This window comes from Dasypus novemcinctus, chromosome 9, assembly GCF_030445035.2.
Source record: "Dasypus novemcinctus isolate mDasNov1 chromosome 9, mDasNov1.1.hap2, whole genome shotgun sequence".
Lineage (NCBI taxonomy): Eukaryota > Metazoa > Chordata > Mammalia > Cingulata > Dasypodidae > Dasypus > Dasypus novemcinctus.
Window position 1 is genome coordinate 9,270,072 of NC_080681.1, and position 23,939 is coordinate 9,294,010.

The window sequence follows — 23,939 nt, forward strand, 5'->3', positions numbered from 1 at the left end:
TGGCCCCGACGCCCCGCTGCCTCCCCACTGCCAGACACAAGCCCCCCAGAGCCAGAGCCTTGGACAGACTCTCCAGGATGCAGTTCACCGAGCCCCTTCCTTTCCACCTTTGCAGGTGCCGTCGGCTCCCGCTTTCCTCCATCCTCGTCCCTTTGTGCTCTGCCCCATCCTGAGCTCCTCATGTCCCCCCCCTCGGGCCCTCCCTTCGCCCACCGTCAGCTCCATGATTGGGAAGGAGGGGTCTGAGAAGAATGAGAAGAGTGTGCAGGGGGAGGAGGAACTGAGAAAGGTTTAAAAAAAAAACAAGAGAGAGGGAGGGAAGGAGTGGGAAGGGAACTTCGCATCCCCCCATTAGCAGAGCTAATTGCAAAGTAATGACTTTGTGTTAGTATCAGAAATTTATCCTGAAAACAGTCAGCTGCCCCAGCAGACACATGCCGGCGCTTCACAGCGATGGCTTGACACTTAGGCAAAAATGAGCAATTTTTTCTCACCAGGAAACTTCCTGTGACCCCGACGAGCTGTGCTCCCGAGGAGCTGGGCGCTGGCTCCTCCCGTGAGGGCTGGAGTGGGTCTTCGTCCCCCTTGCCTTCAGAGGGGCCAGAAAGCGGGGCTCCAGAGAGAAGCCAGGTAAGTGGGACCGAGGGGCTGTGCGGAGAATCCAGGGCTGCACGAGGGCGGGGGCGTCCTCCCCGTCCCCGTGTCCCCATCCCTGCCCCGCCGAGAATAATCTGCTCACACGCTGTGCTCATTTTCTCTTGAGAGCCTTGCCACAGGCCACTTCTGCAACCGGGATCGAACGTGTCCCCCGAGTTTTCTTCCAAGTCTCCCCTGCCTAAAAACACCCACTCGAAACTCTCCTTCCCCGGGAAGGCCTCCCTGATTCAGCTCCTGAGTTCAGCCCCACCTTTTCTGGGACTCCTCCAGCACACGGATTCCTTGGGCACCAGATCACAGCCCCGTGCCCACCTCTCTTCAGAGTAGTAGACAGTCGCCGACTGTGAACGAATGTGGGGCACGGAGAGCCTAGAGAAGAATAAAAGACTCCAGAGCAAGGGGCAACCCGTCCAGCAGGAAGTCAACAGAAGGTTCACCCAAGTCTATGGCAAAGGCAAGGGTCTGGTGCAATGGGCTGACAAGAAAGCCACCTCTGAGTCAGCCCAGGAAGTCAAGGAAGGGACTTTTCAAGGGTCCCGCGTGTATCGACTCATTTAAACCTCCCAGGAAACTGATGGGAGAGCTACGACTTTTATTATCCCCATTTTATGGACAAGAAAACCAAGGCCCAGAGAGGTTTCATCACTTGCCTGAGGTCACACAGCTACTGAATGGCAGAGCCAAGGTTTCGACCCGGGCCGCCAGGCTTGATCTCTATGTTCCACTAATGCTGTAGGAACCAGCTGGGTGGCGATGGAAACAGGAAAGGTGTTTGGGACCAGAGAAAAGCAGTTGCAAAGCACTGGAATCTAGAGCGCACGGGGGGAGGAGCAGAGGCACTGCGAGGACATACCGAGCAAAAGCGCAGGAAGTGAGGCGGGAAGTGAGGAGAGACAGGCTCGGCCGGTGTGGGGCCACAGCGCGGGCAGCCTCAGGGGCGCCAGGAGTGCCTAGAGGGGACTGCCCAGGTGACACAGGCCAGGCCCGGAAGGGGCCCAGACGCTGAGCCAGAGCATGTCAAACTCAGCCTCAACCCCAGGAAGCCCATGTAGGATTTTTTTTTTTAAGATTTATTTTATTTATTTCTCCTCCCCCCACCTCCCCCATTCTCCCCCATTGTCTGCTCTCTGTGTCCATTCGCTGTGTGTTCTTCTGTGTCTGCTTGTCTTCTCATTAGGCAGTTCCAGGAACCGATCCTAGGACCTTCTGGAGTGGGAGAGAGGCGATTACTCTCCTGCGCCACCTCAGCTCCCTGCTCTGCTACGTCTTCTTATTGTCTCTCCTGTGTCTCTTGTGGCATCGCCTTGCTGCTCCAGCTCTCCGCGCTGGCCGGCGCTCCTGCGCGGGGCCGCATTCCCGTGTGGGCTGGCGCTCCGCGTGGGCCAGCTCGCCCTCACCAGGAGGCCCCGGCATTGAACCCCGGACCTCCGATATGGTAGAAGGGAGCCCAATTGGTTGAGCCACATCCGTTTCCCCCATGTAGGATTTTAAACGAGAGGATAACATCAACATTTTATCCCCCAAGATGACTGCCATGATCCAGGAGAGAGGTTTGGGGGCCTGATTTGAGGGCAGCAGTGGTGGAAGACCTTTTAGGGGTAAAAACAAGACTCCGTGACTGGCGAAATGTGCGTGGCAAAGGGCAGCATCAAGGAAGGCTCTGAAATGTTTAGTTCGAACGACTAGTTTAGGCTAGTTATGTCCTTCTCTGAGGTGGGACAGGTTGGGGAAGGAAGCATGAATTCAAAACAGGAATTTAGAAATGCATGTATAGAGCCAAGGAGACAGAGAGGAGTCAGAGGTACAGAATCGGAGAAGCTTTAGGGTACGGGCTGGGGAGAGAGACCTGAGTTCAGATTCTGGCTCTCTCCCTAGACACCTATCCACTGCAGATAAGAAGAGGTTCCTTGTGAGCATTATGCGATATAACCCTTATTATACAAGAGGCATGGAGCCTGGGCCAGACAAAGTGCTCAGTCAACATCCAGCACCACCCTCTTAACCTTAGCATGATTTTGCGTCTGGAGGCCTGGGAGTGGATGCTACCACTTGGAGAGAATGTACAGAAGAAAGAAGGTGTCAGAGCTGAGCCCTGTAGAAAAGGGGGGAGGCAGAGGAGAGCGTGCAAGAAGCAGCAAGGGAGGCGAAAGCCAGGGAGGATCATGGCACAGGAGAAAACTCCCCCGCTGACGTCGGCTTGGGCAACTGTGCAGCACAGGGGTCAAAGAACTCATTTTAAATCGATTTCACGTGTCGCCTCTCTCCCCGGCCAATTACGTGCGCTCCCCAAGGACAGAGCCCCCGTGTTCGTGTCCACGCCCGCTGTGCGGCTGAAGGCCAGCGTGTCTGGGAAGCACCACGGGACTGTGCCCCGTGTGCCTGGCCCAGAACCCGGACCTGGTAGGACCTTCACGAATGCCGGGTGGGCGAATTAATCACCCGATGAATGAATGACAGGAAAAGACGGGCTCGAGTTCTGGCTCTGCCACTTGCGAGCTGCAGGATTCCAAGCCAGTTATTTTTAACCTGCCTGGGACCTCAGCAGGGTTGTTGTGAGTATCAGATGAGATAACATATGCGAGAGTGTTGTGTAAACTGCACCGTGCTTTACAAATAGACGGGATTATTAATAAAGATTGGGGACTGACTCACTGAAACCATTCACTGGGCCTCGAGCAGACAGCAGAAATGTGGGGGCTGGGAAAGGGAGGGATTGTTACTCCACCGAATGGATGGAGGTTGGATTTGGTGAACAGATTTGTTGTCTCCAGGGGGCTCCAGCCCCCCCCCCCAATTCCACAGGGGGCTTCAGGCCCCTGGCCCAAAACATCCTCTGTTGATTCTGCCCGCTTCGAGTCTGCTGAAATCAAGGATTAAGACTTCCTGGCTTTGACGGGGCCTTTTCGGATTTGTCACTTTAATTAGTTTTGACATTTTATCTGGTTTCTTTTCATTAGTGGAACAGTCAGAGTCCTGAGATGGCAAACTCTCTCCAGACTCCTCGGGGAGAATTCCAGCCTTTGGGGTCCTGGTCTTACAAGAATCTCGGCTTGGTCTTTTTCTGGAAGCTGGGTGCTCACCAAAGGACGCTAGCCAGGGACAGCAGAGGCGGCCGTGCCGCACCCCCGCCTCGGTGGAGAGTGAACAGCCACGCCTGTCCTGAGCTGTGACGCCGCCTGGCCCCAGCCCCGTGTGTTATCAGGGACACGGTCTTTCCCCCAGACCAAGAAGCGGCCCAAGCTTGGGTCCAAAAGGCAATTGGACGGAACGGCTGAAGTCCAAGGGCCAAGAGCTGTGCAAAGCGGCACAGGAATAAATTGTTCACTGCTCTGCAATGTATTTCTAATGATTATATTTATTATAACTTCCATTTAAAAATACTACAACCCCTTTTAAGAAAAGAAGAAAAATGACTTACAGTCCTTCTGTCCTACCCCAGCATGGTGTAAAAGAAAAGCACACCTTGTTTGGAGTCAGAAGGCCTGGATTCTCATTCTCTGCTTCTTCCTAGCTTGCATGACCATGGGCCAGTCATTAAACTTCCTTGTCTACCGAAGGCACTACTTGTATCCCCTCATTCTGTCTCTCAGGGTTCTCATAAGAATTAAGTGCAAAGAATTCCCTTTTGAGAACCTTCAGGGACTCGACCCCATGGAAGTGAACAGATCAGCCTCTGGGCAGTGAGCCTGCTGGATCTCTGTAGTATCTGACAGGAGGAGGAAAGAAGATAGGAGCCACCATTTATTTAGCACCTGCTATGAGCAATCAGAGTACATTAGGCATTTCATCTAGCTTATACAATCCTTGTACAGTGCGCAGCAGGCCTTATGTTTCCCATTTAACAGATGAGGAAGTTGAGGTTTAGAGAGCTAAAGTGACATAGCTGGTACGTGATAGACCCAGGGTTTAAACACAGGTCTGTCTGACTCCAAAACCTGTGCTCTTTCTTCTACACAAGGTCATGGAGGAGAGGAATGCACGTGGCTTTCCTCCTAGCCCTACACCTCCATGTCGTTTTCCCTTCTCAGATAATGCAGGTAGAGCCCTGGACCCACCAGCGTTAGGTCCAGCACTAAAGCTATTTGAGGATGATGTTGCCTTCTGGCCTTGCACCTGCCCCTGCTTGCCCAGCTCCATGACTACTTGAGCCCACAAAGCCAGGCTGGATTCAGCAAACCTTGTCCAGGGATCCCAAGACTAACCTGGAATACTGGATGCTTGGGCAGAGTCTACAAGCAGAGATGAGACCTCAGAAATGGGGGAGGAATGGAAGGGAGGCAAATGTATCCCTTGCTCAAGAGGCTTGAATTGCCAAGGACTGAAAACAAGACTGGGCTCTCAGAAAGAGGCTGGGCATTGGCGCAGGGTCCTGTGATGTCTCCTGCATCTTCCCGGGCAAGGAGGGACTCCTGAAAGCTCTTCTGGTGAAGTCACCCAGCTCTGGATAGATAGAGTTGCTGTGTTGTGGGAGTGTTGGGTGGGGGATGGGTGCAGAGGGTGATGTCTCTGGACATACTGATCAAGTTGTACTGATAAAAGAACCCCCATAGGTCCACAGGATGGAGGAATATAATATGGATTGGAGTGGACTTGCTGGTATTCTACTATTGAACTGCTGTGACTCTAACAATGGAAGAAATTGTGTCATTGATGTGGAGACGGGTGGCCACGGGAGTTGCTGAGGCCAGGGAGAGGGAAGAAGAGGTGTGATATGGGGCATTTTCAGGACCTGGAGTTGTCCTGAATGGTATGCAGTGACAGATGGAGGACATTGTATATCCCGCCATAACCCACTGGATGGACTGGGGGAGTGTGAACTACAGTGTAAACTATGGTCCCTGCGGTGTGGCAGTGCTCGTGTGTTCACAAATGCAGTGAAGGTGCCTCACTGATGAAAGGGGATGTCGATGTGGGAGGAGCGGGGGTGGGGCAGTGGGGTATAAGGGAACCTCTTACGTTTTTTAATGTAAAATTTTGTGTGATCTATTTATCTTTGGGGGAAAAAAAAGACAATAAAAATAAATTTTAAAAAAAGAACCCCCATAGGGATTGACTAGCAGAGGTTGTTCCAAGTAAAGGTATAAAGTTCCTCCCCCACCCCGCAATGCTGTACATCAACCTGGTTCTCCAGCAGCAGTAGACCAGCTTCAACTGATGTGTGTTTTCTTAGAGTAAAGGCAAAACCTTTGCAGAAAGCGGCCGCATGCCTCAGCAAGCAGGGAATAAGGTGGGAAGAGGAAATCAGGGACGCTCAAGGGTGGACCTGAAACGCCTTGGCGCTCACCTGCTCGGCAAAGCAGTGGGTCGGCTCGGCTCGCACGTGTCTCTTCTCTGCGTCTGTCCCCGCACGTCAGACAGTCCCGCTCTGAACGTCAGACTGCTCCCTTCGCAGCTCTGCTGGGGGCTCGGCAGGGAGGAGGGAATGGGGAAAGGGCTCCCTATTTAGAAATCGCTTTGAGATGGGAAGACAATGACACATCGGCTCATGTCAAAGGAGCTCACTCTTCCCGCCTACAGCATTAGCAATTTCCTACCGAGGTTTAAAATTTTTTTATTTGTAGCACAACTCAAGAGGACATTGCCACTCAGAGCAGGGTAGGAGCCAACCCAAGGGCAGTCAGGCCACTGTCTAAGAGTCTTGGGGTAGGGCAGGGGGAAGTGCATTTTGACTGTTTCTAAGGAGAAGTCATGGGGTGAGAGGCCTCTGGTTTTCGCCTCAAATCTCCCCTTATTCTGCCACCCACCCCACCCCCAGCTCCTCGCTCTGCTTCTGAGCCTGGGGGGAGAGGGTACAACAGACTCAGGATGCCCCAGCCTTGGCTTCAAATGGGATGAGAGAAATGCGGGGCCGGGAGGGGGGGGGAAGCAAAAGTAAGTTTGAAAATCTAAAAAACTACCTCCTTCCTCAGATCCAGGAAAAACTGCTCTTTAGGCGCCCTCCCTTCCGCCTTCCCCCACACAGCCTCCTCCTCTCCCCTCCTAGAATTCTAGAGTGTTGGTGCTGGAAGGAGCCTCCAAGAGCTCCTCATCCAACTTCACCATCTTGCAGATAAGGAAACCGAGGCCCAGACAGGAGACTTGACTGGCCCCGCGGCTGTTTGGGTGCCCCATGGTGGAATCCATGCGCCTGGCACCTGCCCAGCGCCCGGGCTTGCCGCTGCGCCACGCTAACTCTGTCTGCTGCTTCTGCCTCCTCTCCCCCAGATCTGGATGGGACCCTGAGGCTCTGAACTTGGTCTCTCCATGTGGAAAAAGTACCGATGTGTTTTGGAAGGGGTTTGTGGGGGAAAGGGATTTTGGAGAAGAGAGGTTCTCATCTTTATATGAGGATGTGTCTCTCCTCTTGGCAGGTTGTATGTATGCCTTCAGTGACGCCAGCAAATTGACCTGGGATGGAGGTTGCATGAGAAGGACATCGAGGGTGGGGCTTTTTCTTAATGGAAGAAAAAATTCTTTTCTCTTTCATCTCTGTGCATCTGTCTCTGTGTGTGTCTGTTTCTCTGCCTCCCTGTATCTCTCTGTATCTCTTATCGCTTTCTATGTGTCTCTGATTCATCCTCAGCTTGTCTCTGTCTCTGTTTCTTTCTCTCTCTCCCTCTCACCTCGGTCTCTCTCACACACACTCACTTGTGCACTCCAAATTCAATTGTTATTGACCGAGCCGAGAACCCCAGTCCCTTCCGCAGCCTGTCAGAGAAGAACCTCTTTCTCCCTGTCAGGCTGAGAAATGCCAGGTCCAGAGCTGCTGCTGGGGCGCCAGAGACGTAGCTGCAGAACCGCCTGCCGAGTGTGGAGGCTGAATCCGGGAACAATGAGAAATTATCTGTTAATTCTCGGCTCCTGCCACCTGCTCTGCTCCAAACAGGCTCCTTTGCCTTCAGTTGGGATGCAAATTCCCCCGCTCGTTGTAAGCAAAATATTGATTTCCCTGCATCACAGGTCTGGGCCCTTGGAACGGTCTTGTGTTTTTTCATTCCCTGCAAAAGCAAAACAAGGCGCTTTGTTCTGCAAATTTCCCCGGGAACTCGGGTGGGGGAGGGAGAGATCGCCGCGGAGTGACAGAGTTGCCATAAACACGGGCAGAGAGCAGTTCGTCTCCATTTGTATTTTACATAAACACAAACCTGCCGCCTCGGAAATTGCTAATGAGCGCGTAGCCCAGGGACCTCCGAGCTCCGGGGTCTCCCGGGTGCTGAGGTCTGCATCTCGTAGCGGAGGCGAAGGTGAAGGGGGCTCTGGAATCCTCAGGTGAGTTCCAGAAGCACCGGGGACGCGAATGGGGACGCTACAGCCTCCTTTGCGCTCGGAACCTCGCACCTCCCGCAGGAAGGCTGCCTGGGTTGCAGTGTTGCCAGGGTCCCTCCTGCCTGATTTTCTCGACCCCTCCTCTAGTGGGTGCCACGGCTCAGGGTGGAAGCTGCAAACCCAGAGCAATTGCCCCCAGGCCCTACACCCCTCCCCCCCTTTGCCCACGCGATCATGGCACCAACAGAGCTTTCAGCACCATGGACAGAGCCAGGCGCCCGTACCGGGTAGAGAACCCGCCAGGCTGGGCCCGCGGTGCCCGGGGCCCTGGCTGCCCGCGGCTCGCGAGGCCAGGGGCCGGCTGGCGCGGCTGGCGCAGATGGTGCGCTGTGGCGACCGCCAGGAGCTGCCGCTCTGAATCTCCTCCCCCCGGAACGTGAGTCACCGCCCGAGCCACTGCCAATTAGCGTGATAATTAGGAGGAAAGACCCTCCTCCCCCACCCGCCCCCCCACCAGCCCCGCGGCGCCCGGAGGCTCCAGTTAAAGTTTCCTGCCCAGCGCCAAGGAAGGCAAAGGAATGCGAAGTCTGGAGCTTCGGGTGAGTCTCCCAGGAGGAGGCTCGCCCGCCCACGGGCCGAGGACACGAGGCTCCCGGGACTGGAGCCCCTTCCCGGCCGCGCCCCGCAGCTGCCCAGGCTCTCCAGGGCAGAGTGAGACGCCTCGGGCCCCGCAGCCGACCTGCTCCCGGGCCTCGCCCCACGTTTCCTGGAGGGAAGCTCTGCCCCATTTCTAGCCCCAGTTCTCCCGGCTAGTTTTCCGGTCACCGTCCTGTTCAAGAGCAAGATACGTTCTCTCCAGTGGGGTTGCCCCGACGTGGGGTGGTGGGTCTGGCGGAAACTGAGAGTCCTCTTTGCAATGCCCCCCATTCCTATTCGCCAGAAACTTTCCCCTCCCGTTGCCATGGAGAGAGACGGCCGCTGCCTCCCGTCGCCATAGCAACGCGCGGGTACCCTGGGCCGCAGGATTGCGGAGCTCTCAAAGTCTACTCGCAGTTCGCGACACCCCGCAGTCTGGGAGGCTTCTACCTCCGAAGCCGGAATCGGGTGCAAGTCTAAGTTCTCCGGCCGGGAACGCCGGCCAAGGTCCTTCTGCGAAAGGACCCCAGCCTCTTTTACAGGTGTATCTATCCCGCTGACACCTGCATGGCGTGTGGCAGTTTACCCGATGTTTTCACAAACAGTATCCTTACGGGCCCCCCGGCAGCCCGGGAGCACGAGCCATCACTGTGCCCCTCTTACAGAAAGGAAAATCGAGGCCCACAGAGGCCCAAGGTCACGCGAGGTGGTGTCCGCCCAAGCCTGACCCCGAGCTTTCTCTCTGGCCTTGCGCCTTCCCGGGGGGTTGGACAGCGGGGCTCCGCGCCGCTCACCCGCCCGGACCCAGGCGGGTCCCCGAGCGCGGAGGGGGCGGCGGCGAGGCGCCAGACTTGCCAGCTGCCGCGGGGTGCCACGTGAGGGGCGGGGACCCTGCGGGGAAGTGATTAAAAGCCGAACGGAACCGCAGGGGGCCGCTGCGGGAAGGGTCTTCGCGGGGCCGCCTTGCCCCGCCCCAGGCCGGTGGCAGCGCAGGTTCGCGCGGCTGCTCGGCGGGCCGGGCTGTCCGGGGCATGAGCGGGGTGTGGGGCGCCGGGGGGCCCCAGTGCCAGGAGGCGCTCGCGGTCCTGACCTCGCTGTGCAGGGCCCGGCCGCCCCCGCTCGGGCTGGACTTGGAGACTTGTCGGAGCTTGGAGCTGCAGCCCCCTGAGCGGAGTCCCAGCGCGGCCGACGCAGGTAACGGGCGCCCCGGAGCCCCGCTCCGTTCCCGGGGACTCGCCCTGGCGCTCCGCATCCCCCAGGCGCCGGCCCCGGGGGCCCCCGGAACCTGGAGCGAGAACTCGGGCTCGGGATTCGGGATTCGGAAGCGGCCGCAACCAGTCCGCTCGCCAGCCTCCCGCAGGGCTAGAAGAGACCCGCCAAGGGGACCCTGGAGGCAGAGGATCCGCCTGTCCCATCCCGTGGCTACGACGGGAGCTCCCGCGGGAAGCCGGGCTCCCGGGACGCGGCGCCCCTCGTGGCCTCAGTTTCCCTCGAGCCTCTCCGCTCGCCGTGCGGGCGCTCTGCCAGGAGAGGGACGGTGGAGCAAGCGGGAGATGAGGGCCATCCCGGCTAAGAAAGCGAGTCTCTCTAGGGGGCTCAAGGTCCCAGAGTCCGTTGTCAGTCTGTCCGTCCGTTTGCTCTCTCTGGGGACGCGCGGCCCGAGACCCCTGGTTCCAAAAGGGACTAACTTGGGTAGGCGGCCGGCACGGGGTCTTGGTGTCCCGGTGTCTGCCGGGCTGCGAGTGGCTTTCTGCGCCTCCCCTGGGGGGCGGGGGCGGGGTGGGGGAGGGTGTCGCCGCGTGCCCCCCCACCCCCGCCCCTATAACTCGCTCGCTCCGTCTCTGCCTGACTCACTCGGACTCGGGGCCGGTGCGCGGCTGAGCAGTTGCCTCTCGCCGACTTGGCCGAGCGGGCGCCTCCTGCCCGAGCCGCGCGGACCCTGCCTGAGCCGGACGCAGCCCCCGGGGCCGCCGGGCCGGAGGGGGTGCCCGAGCCGAGCGCGCCCGAGCCGGTGAGTCCCGAGCCCGAGCCCCGCGGGGCCGGGGCCCGGCGCGCCGCGGCGGCGCCTCCCGGGAGTCGCGACAGCGGCGATGGCCTGTCGCGCCCCGGCGGCGGGAGCCGCGGGAGGGTGGGCGGCCGCTCGGTGCCGGGTTTTCACCTGCGGCCTCAGCGTCCTGCGGCCACACTCGCGGGCCGCAACGAGGCTTCTTTGTCCCCATCCAGACGGCTGGAGGGTCCCGGGCGCGAGCGGGCGCGGAGTCCGGTCTGCTGCGGGAGGGGGCTCGGCGGGGGCTGGGCAGTGCGGGGCCTCGAGGGAATGCGGGGTGGGGGTGGGGAGGTCCTGCAGGAACCGAGGCCCCCGAGTTCCCGCAGGCTCCACAGACCCGACCACCCCTGGCCCCTTACTCCGGCCCCAGGGCCGCGGGGCCAGGGGGTGCACCGGGGTCCCCCCACCGCTCGGCACCGCTGGCCCTGAAGGGGAGGAATGGACCGGGCAGGCGGGAATCTCGTCCCCACGCGCTTGTCCGGGGCTCGGAAGCCGCGGGCTGGAGCAGGTGCATGTGGATCGAGCTCTCCAGGGGCTGCGGGTCCCAGAGGCTGCCCTGGTTTGCTTCGGGTCAAAGGTCGGCGATAGCAGTAGATCCCTGGGAACTGGGTAGTGGGCCAAGGGGAGGTTTGAGGGTGTCAGGGTTCTGGGGTGAGTGCAGCCCACTTCAGCCCTGTGTGGGCAGTAGGGGCCACTGCTTTCTCTATCGCCCTAGCCATATTTAATCAGTAAGTTGATGACTGCAGCAGAAGGGACGGAGGTTAGACAGAAGGAAGAACTTTCAAAGGCTGGTACAATGATGGAGGCTACAGAGGTTGATTCTCTTCAGATATTTCTTCTGAAAGGACTAGGCCCAACAAGTATGACGAGGCTCTGGTTCTCTGGTCTTATCCCTTTCTACACCACTCAACTTATACCCACCAGCTCAACAATTTTTTCCCGAGTCAGGGATTCTCTACCTGCCTCCCCCACTCCCCACCTCTCCCTCCTTTCCTCCAATGACCCATCTCCAGCGGGGCCCTTGATGCCGACCCTGACCTTAGAGGAGATCGTCGGAAGAAAGAGCACACCTGTGCCTTCCTCCAGGCACGGGGCTGCCCCTGCTGTTTGTCCAGGGCAGGAATGCATGCGGGGAGGGGCCAGGAGGGTGGCCGGGGCATATCCTGCTGGGGGAGGCACTGGTGTTCTGACTGTAGAGGGACACCCCGTAGTCTGGAGTGACAGGCACATGAGCCACCAGACTGAGGGGGAGAGAAGGCTGGGGGGACAGCCAGGCGGCCCCGATGAATCAGTCCGCCTTCTCCGCAGGCTGCGTTTGAGTTGTCAGCCCTGGGCAACTCTAACTTTGGCTGCTGAGTCATGAGCCTCTGGGAGCCCTGGGACCAGCCCGGGGGAGGGGGGCTTGACACCGGTGGTAGAGGCAGAGGAGACCGTGGATCACAGCAAAGGGAAGAAAGCGGTTGAGAACGGCTTTGGAGTTTGGGGGCTTTAGGTGAGCTGGGGGTCGAGGGAGATGTTGTAGAGCACAAGACCAGGCTTCCGGGGATGCCACCTCCCAGCCAGATCCTCCAGCCGGAGAAATACTGGATCTTTGTCATTTGCGGTATCATGAAAAATGCAAGTGGCTAGAACACGCCCCGTTTCCTTTGCCATTTCGTGTTTGCCCCAGCCTTCCTCCTGCTCTGAGCCTCTAGCTCATGGGATTTCTGGAAGCAACCTGAGGTTCAGCAGCTAACGTTCAGCTTCCACCATCACTTGTTGGAGGCTCTTCAGTATGCCAGGGTCTGTGCTAGGAATTACACAGAATGCCTCAGTTAATCAAACCCTGACTTAGGAATATTTTACACAAACTGTATTGGTTAAAGGCAATGTCCCCCTTTTTCTTTAAAATCTCTAACGATAAAGGGTTCACTTTCCTCTGTCATACACCCACCCCCAAGGGTCATCTGCCTTGCCAATGAACTTCCGCAGGCTAAGTTGCAAAGGCTTGGGTGTGCCAAGTGTGGGTTCTGAACTTGAGGTGGTAAGTGGAGGTTCAAAGTAGGTCCAGAAAATGTAGGAGCCGGACAGGAGAGCCCAAGCCACCCTGACCCTCGGACTGTCACCTGGGAACGGTTATTCTCCAATTTACCTGTGGCCATGAGATGTACGTGATGTTTGTCCACTTCTCTCCTAACTCCAGAGACGTCCTCTGGCTCAGCCACCTGTCTTTGAAGTTCGTCTTTTTGCAACACAGAGAATTTTATCCTGCCTGTCATGGAAAATTAAATGAAAGCATTTCATTAAAAACACAAAAGGCCCATTTCTGTAACTGAATAATCAGCCACTCTCTCACTCCTTCTTGCTGGAAGGAAGGAATTCTGCAGATTTTGCCTTCTTTGAGGAAAGGTGCAATGAATGAATCCTTTCGAGCCAATGGCAAAGCTATTCTGACTCTATATATAGTGTGAGCCTTAGATTTAGAATCCTAAAGCTCAAAACTCTAAGTTCAGAACACTCCATTTTTCCATGCTCTGCAGGAAAGACGGCGCTCTCTATTAACAGTTCTAACTTTGCTCTTCTCTGCCCACAGCCTTGAGGGTAGAACATGTGGCTGCAAACCGTTAGGGCTGCGACGAGGCCCCTGGATCAGGCCAGGTTTCTTTAGGGGCTGTGCAGGGCTGTCTGGAGTTGGGAAAAGCAAGATAAGAGAGAGCGTCCTGGCGGAGCTTTGCAGAGCCCCTGCTGGCCCTTGTTAGGCAAAGACATATTTAAGGATGGGGCACATTTAGGAACGGAAATGAGAGGGGCCTTTGAAAGTGGAGGTGAGCAGGGCATCCCCCTCTGGAGGCCCCCGGGTATATCGGCACCACCTCTTGGCTCCCTTCTCTCTCTGGGGGGCGCCGAGCTGTGTCCCTTGCCCCTTGTGGACCCCGGCCATCCTCTCCTCCCACTAGTTACAGAGATGGACAGGGACGGGAACCCTGGGGGGACAAGTTCTCCGGTTCTCCGTCGGCCCCTCCCCTTCAGCCCAGCCTCGACACCCCCATTCGGCCACGTGCCCCCGACGGATCAGGCGGGAAGGTAGGGCCGCCACCTGCCAAAGCGACAAATGCAAATAATCGCTCCACCAGAGCCAATGCTCTGTCAGCTGTCACACTCCACCTTGGTCTCCAGTTTATCTGGGGCTCCCCCAACGATGGCAGCAGCCACGGCCCGGCCATAAAGCTTGGTGCGGCCGTCATTAGCCGGGCCGATGTCTCTCCTCATCACAGCTTTTCCAGGAGCACTAATTCCTTCTCCATTTGGACGCTGCTAATTATCCCCGTAGGTAGCCCGGTGGCCCGGATCTCTGCAAGAAGGAAGGGCGCGAAGGCCCTCCACCGCCCTGCCCCCAGCCCCTAATTTTAATTACACCGGGCTCTCCTAGTAAATTTACCAGCCAAATGGCCCAGTTCATGGTTCGTGGACCAAGTCTGTGAGCTGCAGCACAGAGCAGCCTCTGAGCCCCAATACACACACGCACAACCCAGCTACCTCTGCGGCTGCGACTTTTCCAGAGGCCACTGGTTATTTGCCTGGTGACTGGTGGGTCACCTGCAGCGTCTGTACTTTCCAGGAGAGAAGGAAGAGAGGAGAGGGGAGAAGCAGTGTGTGTATGAGTGGGCCAGTCAAAATCTGAGTCTCCAGGGTCCTGCTGAGATTCGGAGGGTCAGGCTGCTGTGCAGAGGACTCACCGCCGCCTTCTCTGCCGACAGCTAAGAAATGCCTCCCCAGCTTCTCCGGCCAGGCTTTGACTCTATAGCTCCGCAGCTCAGCCTCCAGGCCCCCCAGAGATTCCTGGCCCAGGGACCTGGACATCGGCATGAGAGGGTCCTGGGTTCGAACCCCAGCTCTTCCACCTAAGGCACTGTTCCCTTGAACAAGTCACTTAGCATCTCTAAAGGGAGCTTGTTTTCTCTTGGAGAGTTGAATACTAATTTCTTAGGGCAGCCATAAAGATTAAATGAGATCATGTAAAGGCCTGGTGCTGACCTGGAGAAATAAATAGCAAATATGAAGCGGAGTCATAGGAACGGCTCTGCCAGATTAGGTGCCCTTCTCTGCAGCTCCGGGCCTCTGCGCCTCTGCCCTCTCGGGCTGCGACCTCTCTGTGTCTCTGCCTCCAGCTGAAGGAGCGCTCAAGTGAAGGCAGCCCCTGCTCAGCACAGCCGGAGCACCTGCGGGTCTACCAGCAGCCCCGGGCCCTAAAGCCAAACATTCTCTAGCTTTGGGATGAGAAAGGAAAACAGTCTTTTTTCCCCTTCCTCTCCCCAGTTTATCTCTGCGATTACCATCTGTTAGCAAGAATGCCTGTTACTGTCACAAAATGGATTTTCCTGACACGGGAGCCCATTAGAAAAATGGGAACAATAGCCAGCGATAAGAACTGCCGATGAATCCTAGCTCTTGCGGTGGAGAGAAGGGCAGGGGGCTCCAGGGCTCTGTCTTTGGAGAAAGAGGTGTCAGTGGGGGAGATAAGAAAGCCCTGGGCTGTGAATTAATAACCCAGCATTTTCCAGGGAGAGGAGGAAGGCGGGGAGCCTGGCCAGACTGACGGACGCACTTCCGGTGACAAATAGGTCCTGCCTTGTCAGCCCTGGGGGGGGGGGTCTCAACTTCCCAGGAGAGGAGAGGGACGGGTCTCTCAGATGCTTCACCTGGCGGTGGGGTGAGAGGTTGGAGAAGCCCCTCCCCTGCCTCAGGTCTGTTCTGTACACAGTTATCTATTATCTTCCACTAAAAAAGCATCAAGAAGTAGAGCAGCTTACACCGAGTTCAGTACTGTGCCCAAAGGCAGGACTGATTTAATAGTCACAGCGAAGGTGAGGTAGGGACGATTAGAATCCTGCCATTAAATCAGAGGAAACTAAGCTTGGCGAGGTTAAGTAATTTGCTCAGTGTCACACAACTGGAAAGCCCAATGGATGGAGTGTACTCTGGGGCCATGCAGGCACTGGTGATGGCCTCAGATGTCTGTCCGGTGTCTGAGCCCCTGAGGCCACAAGCCAGGCACCCCTGTGCAATTCCAAGTCCCTGGCTTGTGTTTCCAGAGCCTTGTCCCAGAGTTCTTTTCTCAGCCAGAGACTTATAGGTAATTAATTACCATCGTTTCCCAAACCACGTTCCCATGGAATACTGGGGCTCCTCTGATACTTAGATGAAGGTGTTTCCTACCACTGAGCAATAGATTCCTTTCCCCCAATTTCCAAGAAACATCTGCAAAAGCATAGGGTGTTCCCGATGGTAGATTTTTCTCCCATGATTTTCTTCTTACCCCTTGGGAACGTGCTGCGGTTCACCAGCTGCTGGTGACGTTGATGACCCAACAACTGGACAAGTCGCAAGCTAATGAGTATGAACAGAAAAACTTGGAGACTTGAGGTCTTGACTATAGTAGGTTTTATATTTTGAGATATTGTTGAGACCTGGCTATCTATGAAATAGTGGTATGACTTCAGCTAGTAAGATTGTTCCTGGTCATGATAAATTTATCTCTATTTATTAGTGTTCGTGGCTTGCAGGTGTTCTGCCCTCTAAACAAACTCTAAAACTAGAGGACATGGCTGGGCACAGGTAATTCTAATAAAAATAGCCAATAATTATTATATTGCTTACTCTATTGCACACGCTGCCTCTCAGCTCTCTTTAATACACTTTCGATCTCATTTAAACTTTGCAATGACCCTGTGAGGTAGATACAATTATTACCCCCATGTCACAGATGAGGAGCGTGAGGCTCAGAGAGGTGAAGTCACAATTAAAAAGGGGCGGAGGTGGGCGCTGAATGATCCCAGGCTGACTCCAGGGGCAACGCTTCTTCCTCTCCAGGCTGAAAGGGGGAAAAAAAGAAGGAAGAAGCATACAAAGACTTAGGAAGCACTTTCTCCTTTTGAAGCTAGTTCAAGGTCCAAGTCGGAATCCTGGATCAGGATTCCAAAACGGGGTTGCGTTGCTGATCAAAGTTCTTTCTGCCTCCCCGGGGCAGGGGTCCAACAAGAACCGAGTGCGGAGGGGGCTTCGAAGGCTTCTCGAGCACCTGCCACTTCCTAAGGGACTAAGTGTCCCGATGGGTTGGCGCCAGCTGGACCCGGGATGAGGGGGCACACATGAAGTCCTTTGGGCCTTTTCTCAGCCCTTGACCCTTCCATGAACCCTCCTTTATCAAGGTGAAAGGAAAGGGCTCGCAGAATTCAAGGCCACGCAGGGATTTTAAAGGCACTAAATCCTTTGCTGTCGCCCACCCACCCTCCGACAGACACTGGCCTGATTCTGCTCCTCGCAGCCTTGCTGCTCAGCTAGGAACCCCAATTCTCCTTGCATTGCCTGCCTGCGAGATGCTCAAAGCTCCGGCTTTCCTAATCCTGGGAGAAGATTCTCTAGGCATAGGGAGGGCCTCCGGGTCTTACATAACCAGTACTGAGCGCTGGGTGCTGATTCCCAATAATCCATACCCTCTGCCTCCCCTAATCACAGCTCAGAGGGGACCGCAGCCGGGCTCACGTGGCAAAGCGACCCCGAGAGCAGCCACACCGAGGGAACACTGATTCCCCGGCCGGCCCCTTCCTCCACCTCCCTTTCCATCTCGGTATTCAGCTTTTTTGTCAGGCTGAACATTCAAATGCACTCTAGGCTCTCTGCCCTCCCCCCTTTCTTCTCGTTAAAATTCTAATTATTACCAGAACAAGTAAGATGTATGATCAAAGGAAAGCCAAGCCCTAGAAGTACCTTTTGTTTTAAGGTGACTCATATTGCAGAGATACCCAGATACTTAGAATAAGGACACGCATTTATGGTCGCTTCCCTGGTGAACTTGAGCAAGTCAGGAGCCTAATGTGAGTCTCCAAACCTTTTTGATCATGAACTCATCACAGTAAAACAACAACAACTACAAACGCGATCTAGTGCCTCAGACATTACGTATATTTGTTCCCAAGTTATCTATCACAGAGGCGACACTGCAGAGCCGGACTATCTGAGCTGTATCCCAGTTCTACCACTTACTAGACTAGCTGTGAGACCCTGTGTGTCTCACATCCCACGTCCGTAAAACGGGGATAATGTACCTATTTCACTGGGGAAGATGAGATGACGGACTACATAAAAAATACTTTGCACCTTGGACATAATAATGGTCCAGAAATGGACTAAATTCAATAATGAAATGCCATTATCTCTATTACTATCCAACTGTCTATTAAAATTTTGGTTTCTTAGTTTTAAGCCAATAAATAGATATTGAAATGCCCTGGTGTTTTTCCTCTTGTGCCTCCCCGGGCATACCACTTTGGAGACCATTAACATTTCTTCCAATCAGCTTTCCTGGTCTCTGGCGGTCTCTGGATGAAGGACTAACCTCGCGCCTGTGGCCAGGGGAAGACGCCCGTCTTCTCTGCGAAGGCGGCTGGGGGCTGGGGAGGCGTGGAAGGACCTGACCCCCTGCTGCCCTTCCCCATGGGTGGAGGGGGTAGCTAGTCAAGATGAGCAGTCCACAGCAGGGGGGCAGGAGGCTGTGCCAAGGGGGCGACTCAGGTTCTCCTGGACGTGGGACACCTTCCCCTGGGGCTCCTGGGGTCCCCCAGGAGGGACCTGAGCCTCTTTGTACCCCAAGCCCAGCCTAGACCTTGGCACAGGGCACGTGCTCCTTAAATGCTGGTTAATTGAAATGAGAAATAATTGAGCCCTTTATCTACCATTCATTCATTCACTCATTCATTTCTATGGGCCATGCAAGTCCCTTTTCTGGACCACCGCTCCCATCTGTCAAAAAAAAAAAAAAAAATGGAAAAACAGGCTGGCATCAGTACTTTGGAAATCATTTCTAACCTTGAATCCTGACACTCAAAGCTCAGGGCCAGGCTAGTCCGGAGGCCGCAAACTCACACAGCAGCAGGGGCGGGCAGGTAACGGGAGTGAGTGTAAGATAACAGGGGTGGAAGGCAGAGCTGGTGAGGACATGGCCCTGCAAAAGGAACGGCTGGTGCCCACCAAGCAGGAGCACAGGTCCCTCGGCCTTTACCAGGGAAGCCAGGATTCTCTTGTGATGATGATGATGGAACGCAACTTTTCAGTCATGGTTCAAGCCAAACAAAACTCACCCATTGGCTCGTCCGCAGTGACCGTTTTGCAAACCCTGCCAGCCATCCCATTCATTCAGCGCCTCTGACCCCTCGACCCTGGCCTTGGGCCCAAAGGTTCATTCCCAGATTTGGGGAGGGGAGTGGGGTGGGAGGTCTGTTTAATAATTTCTCCCCAAAGGGGACATGCCTCCCATGGGCAACCTCCTGGGGCATGGCAGCGAGTGCCCTCCTCCGTCCACCCACCATAACAGTGGGAAACACTGGTTTTACAGCAAAGCTCTGGGATAGCCACAGCAATGAAAACCACGGCAGCTGTAAGCTTCGTTTGGACTTAGCTTTGAAATACATTGTGCAGATCAGATGCCGTATTAACACTGGCATTTATCAGGCCTACTACGTGCAGATTCTGGGAGCGCAGAGAAAGCCGTAGCCCTAATCCCTGCCCTCCAGGAGGCTAGGTTCAATCTCACTTACTCCAGGACAACTCAAGGAATGTTTATCCACCTCCCAGGTGGGGCTCAGTCAGGTGGGGTGGGGGGATGCAGGGGAGAGGATGCACTAGCAGAGCCTCTGCTCCCCCGCTGAGGAGGAGCGCTGTCTAGGAGAACGACTGCTAAAGGTCTGGTGGTCGTGAGAGCTCTGATAGGAATTCAAACAGCGTCTGCACGCAGAAGGGTTCAAGGGTGTGCCCATTTTGCCAAAGCTGCTGTTTCAATCACTTCACCTTCCGGGGGCACTTTGCAGGGCGGCTGGAGGGGTGGTGGTCCAGGGCTCCCCAGGCCGAGGGGTGAGGGGTGGGGGTGTGGGGAGGGGGGATGCAGCCCAGGGTGAGCGCACGGCCGCCCCTGCTTCCCAGAGCAAACATTCGAGAGAAAACCCTGAGACCCTCTCTTGCTGTGCCGTGGCAGTTTTCTCACGACCGCTCTTCTCTCTTCTTCCGTCTTCGTCCCTCCTGTGTGCCCCCTTTCCGGCCCCCTCGCCTGCCTCTCCCGGCCCTCTGTCTGTCTGCGTCCCTCCCGGCCGGCCCGTGCCGAGGGCAGGCGCCTCCGCCAGCCTCCTCGCCGTGGTAGTTACTGTATGTGGCGTGGCCCTGGTGGCAGTTTTTCTCTTTCTCTTTTGGAAGCGGCCCTGGACACCCTGGAGGAGCAAGGAGGCCTCCAGGCCCCCGCCTGCTAGCCCCCCCGGGGAGGCCCCCTGGAACCCCGGCTCCAGAGGCACCATGGCGGACAAGCTGAAAGACCCCAGCTCGGTGGGCTTCCTGGAGGCGGCGGTGAAGATCAGCCACACGTCCCCCGACATCCCGGCCGAGGTGCAGATGTCGGTCAAGGAGCACATCATGCGTCACGCACGGCTGCAGCGGCAGACCACGGAGCCAGCGTCGTCCACCAGGTGGGCCCCTCCCTCCCGCGCCCCCTGACTCATTCGGTACCTCAGGGAGAGCCCACCTGGGTGCAACAGAGACGGGAAACAGCGGCCCACGCGCCCCGAGCCGGGGCCACCCCAGGTGCACCCCGCAGAGCCGAGCTGGCGCCAGGAGGGTCCCTGACATTCCGAGAGTGAGGTCCCCTGTGAAACCCTTCCTGGAGCCCTCTGCTCGACAGCAGGGTCGCACTGGGCACCTTTTGGCTGGAAACACACACAGAACGACAAAAATCAGCGCAAATTCAGAGCCCTGTTGGAAAGATGCGGTGCATCCGTGTGCGAGAGGCGGGTTTTATTCACGACTTCAGGCTCTTGTGGCTTCCTGGGTCCCTGCGGTGGTGCCCCATCTCCCAGGGGACCAGCGAGGAGGCCAGGGATGAGGGTGCCGGGGGGGGACACCTGGGCAGAGTTTGTCATATGACCTCGGGAAAGCTGCTCACCTCTCGGCCTCACCTTTCCCAACTGTAAAATGGGGCTAAGGATTCGCCCAGGGTTGTTGTGAGCAGCCAGTGAAAGGAGAGCTAGCACATGCATCGCTTATTGTGCTAAGCACTTTATAGGTATCAGTTCACTTCCTCTTCACAGAAACTGTGCAACTGCCACTTTTATGATCCTCATTTTATAGCACAGACAGGTTACATAAACGGCCCAAGGTCACAGAGCGAGAGAGTGGCAGAGCCAAAATTAACCTCTGCAAGTCTGGCTCCAGAGCCCACGCTTTCAACTACTCCAGTGCCTGGCATACTGTAAATGCTCGGTAAATGTTAACTGCGGTGGTGGTGGTGGTGATGATGATGATGAAGGAAGTATCCCATTGAGGATAGGAGAGGCTGATCCTTCTCCTAACAGGTCTCCCAATTGAATGGGAGAAGGATCAGGGCCATGTCTAGAAGGAGAAGACCTAGAGAGCAGGCAGCAGGAAGCAAGAATGACGAGAGCGATAACGATGGCTAATGTTGATTGAGCCTGCCTCTGGCCAGGCACCGTTCTAAGAACTTGACATACACCAAGACGTAACCCTTACAACCGCCCTGTGCAGGAGGTGGGCGCGGAAGGAAAGGGGTCCAGATGAGAGCTGGGGCGCGCAGGGCTGCCAGGGTGGGTGCGCCTCCTCCCTCGCCCGCGCCCTGACCGCGCGCTCTCTGCCCGCTCCCGTCCCCCCACCCCCCAGGCACACCTCCTTCAAGCGCCACCTGCCGCGGCAGATGCACGTCTCCAGCGTCGACTACGGCAACGAGCTGCCGCCGGCGGCGGAGCAGCCCACCTGCATCGGCCGCATCAAGCCCGAGCTCTACAAGCAGAAGTCGGTGGACGGGGACGAGGCCAAGTCGGCGGCGGCCAAGAGCTGCGGCAAGATCAACTTCAGCCTGCGCTACGACTATGAGAGTGAGACCCTGATCGTGCGCATCCTGAAGGCCTTCGACCTCCCCGCCAAGGACTTCTGCGGCAGCTCTGACCCTTACGTCAAGATCTACCTCCTGCCCGACCGCAAGTGCAAGCTGCAGACGCGGGTCCACCGCAAGACCCTGAACCCCACCTTCGACGAGAACTTCCACTTCCCCGTGCCCTACGAGGAGCTGGCCGACCGCAAGCTGCATCTCAGCGTCTTCGACTTCGACCGCTTCTCCCGCCACGACATGATCGGGGAGGTCATCTTGGACAACCTCTTTGAGGCCTCCGACCTGTCCCGGGAAACCTCCATCTGGAAGGACATCCAGTACGCCACGAGCGTGAGTACAGACCTGCTCCTCGGCCGTTCTCGGGGGAGTGGGACGCGGCTCCCCCAGAGACAGATGGGCCTTCACCCATAGGGGCAGGAAGGGGTCCTCGGGACCCTGCCCAAAGACCTAGCCGACCTTGGACGTGTCCTTGCACTAGGCCCCAGGTTGGCGTGGGCAGCAGCCCCCACGTGGGTGAGAAGAGAAGTGAATTCTTATTTATTGCTTCTGAGGGATGCTCTGGGGTGGTTCTCTCTACCTGCCCAGCCTCGGGTTTACCAACTATAAAATAACCAGTCATATGTCCTTTTGATCGTGGATAAGCATTGGCCCAGGCCCACAGATGGAATGACAGGAACGTTTAGTGAGGGCGCTTATGCGTGTTAGGCACTTAGAAGAGGCATTCAAGGACAAGTTTCGTGAGTCAGGATGAACCAGGTTGTGCTGCAGCAACAACCAATCCCAGGATTTCAGCGGTTGAAACAACAAAGGTTCATTTCTCTTTCGTGTTACGTGTGCTTGGCAGCTTAGCTGGGGTCCCAGGCCGACAGAGGCCTCATCTTGATGTGTTCCCACATCGGGGGGCAGAAGATGTGGCAAATCATATGCCATTCCTTAAAGTCTCCAAACAGAAGTGGCACATGGCTCTTCCGCTCCCATTTCAGTAACCAAAGCAGGATACATGGCAACTCCTGACGACAAGGGGGCAGGGCAAAGTGAGCCTACTATGTGCCCAGAAGAACTGGACCTACTAAATGAACCAGGCTAATGACCGCCACCCAGCACTGCCCATCTTTCAGAGTCCTCTTCCCTATCCAGCCTAGGGGAGGCGGTCTGAAGGGAGACCTGGCTAAGCCACACATAGGAGGGAGGCGCTCAGCTGTTCCCAGGGAGGCTTTCAGGTCTCGAGTTCGAGTAGGGTTTTAGGAGAAGGGAGGACCAAGTTTGGCACAGAGAATGAAAGAGGGCACATCCGGTGTAGACGGGGTGTCTGCAGTCCACTGGGGTGTGTTGGGGAAGCTGTGTGCCCGCATCCTGCAGGTGTAGGTGGTATGCCTTCCTCTAGTCTCTCCTGGGCGGCTGAGAGCCCCCGTGGCCTTCGGTCTGGTGTCTTGAGTGGTAACTGGCTGACTGTCCCCCTGGATCTTCTTGGACCTTCTGTCTGGGGCAGGAGTGACCCCACTCAGTCTGCAGACCTTCCCTCTGGACAGTCACTCCTCAAGATGCCTGGGTTGGATTTGGGCGGGGAGAGCCTGAGAAGAGCAGGCCCACTCTGGTGGGAATCTTGATTTGTTACAAAAAGGGCAAGCACAGTGGGCTCTGCTCCTGCCCCCAGGGAAGGGCTCCGGGGCGCCCCACGCTCATCGCCGGGGCTGCGCCTATCCGGTTGTCACATGTCCCAGTGCCTCCCCACCGTTGCTTTCCTGAACTGTCGTCCCCGAGAACAGCACAGACAGCAAGACCCACAGACGGGGTGGGCAGAGGGCGTGCCCCCGGGAGCCCGTAAATCCCGCCCGAGTTCACACCTGGAGCGGCTCTTATGGTGACGGAGCACAGGAAAGCCATGGCCAAGGGAGAGGGGCTTAGAGAGAGGGCGGGGAGGGCAGGGGACTCGGAAGCAGAGCTCGGCTCAGCCCCCGGAGGGGCCGCCAGCGCCCCTCGCCAAGTCCACACCGCCCTTCTCCGGGCCTTCGTCTCCAGGCAGATGTGGAGGCCTTGGTCTGGGGTAGGCCATCCGCGTCCAAGTACCCCCTTTCCTCGATGCGAGCACCCCAGGTCTTAGGACGCTGCAGCTGTCCCTGCCATCCCCACTTCCCCAGCCCAGACTCACAAGCAGGCAATCATCCCGGAGGGCGCTGGACAAATCGCCTCCTTCCTCCTCCTCCCGCAGCGTCACGTTCCCTCTCCAGCCCCGCTCGCTAAGCGGAGTCGGCAAAGGGGAAGCAGTCCAGCCTGGGGCCGCCATCCCGGGGGAGATCCGGAGCTCCCAGGGTCGCAGGGCGGGGGGCCGTGCTCCCACGCAGCATCTTGGCCTGTGGGTGGTCTGAGCTGGAGGACGGGCCTCAGACGAGGCCCTTGGACTCCCCAGCCCTCACCCTTCCCAGCTGACACAGC

General features: G+C 56.8%; 1 protein-coding gene and 1 long non-coding RNA gene across 5 annotated transcripts in view; both read left to right on the top strand.

Annotated features, from left to right (window-relative positions):
* The first annotated feature begins 2,993 nt into the window (after positions 1–2,993).
* LOC139439606 (uncharacterized) lies at positions 2,994–3,996 on the top strand. Its single transcript, XR_011649547.1, has 2 exons — positions 2,994–3,209; positions 3,615–3,996. It is a non-coding gene; the product is annotated as an uncharacterized lncRNA (long non-coding RNA).
* A 5,422-nt stretch (positions 3,997–9,418) lies between these two features.
* SYT6 (synaptotagmin 6) overlaps positions 9,419–23,939 on the top strand; it is a 63,874-nt gene continuing 49,353 nt past the window's right edge. Inside the window, exons 1-3 of one of the 4 annotated variants that reach the window (XM_058303010.1) lie at positions 9,419–9,732; positions 19,725–20,073; positions 21,278–21,836. In XM_058303010.1, coding sequence (XP_058158993.1) covers positions 9,570–9,732; positions 19,725–20,073; positions 21,278–21,836 — 1,071 coding nt within the window. In that variant the 5' untranslated portion in view covers positions 9,419–9,569. The remainder of the gene's footprint in view (positions 9,733–19,724; positions 20,074–21,277; positions 21,837–23,939) is intronic. The other 3 variants (XR_011649597.1, XR_011649598.1, XM_058303011.1) reach the window with 3 other exon arrangements.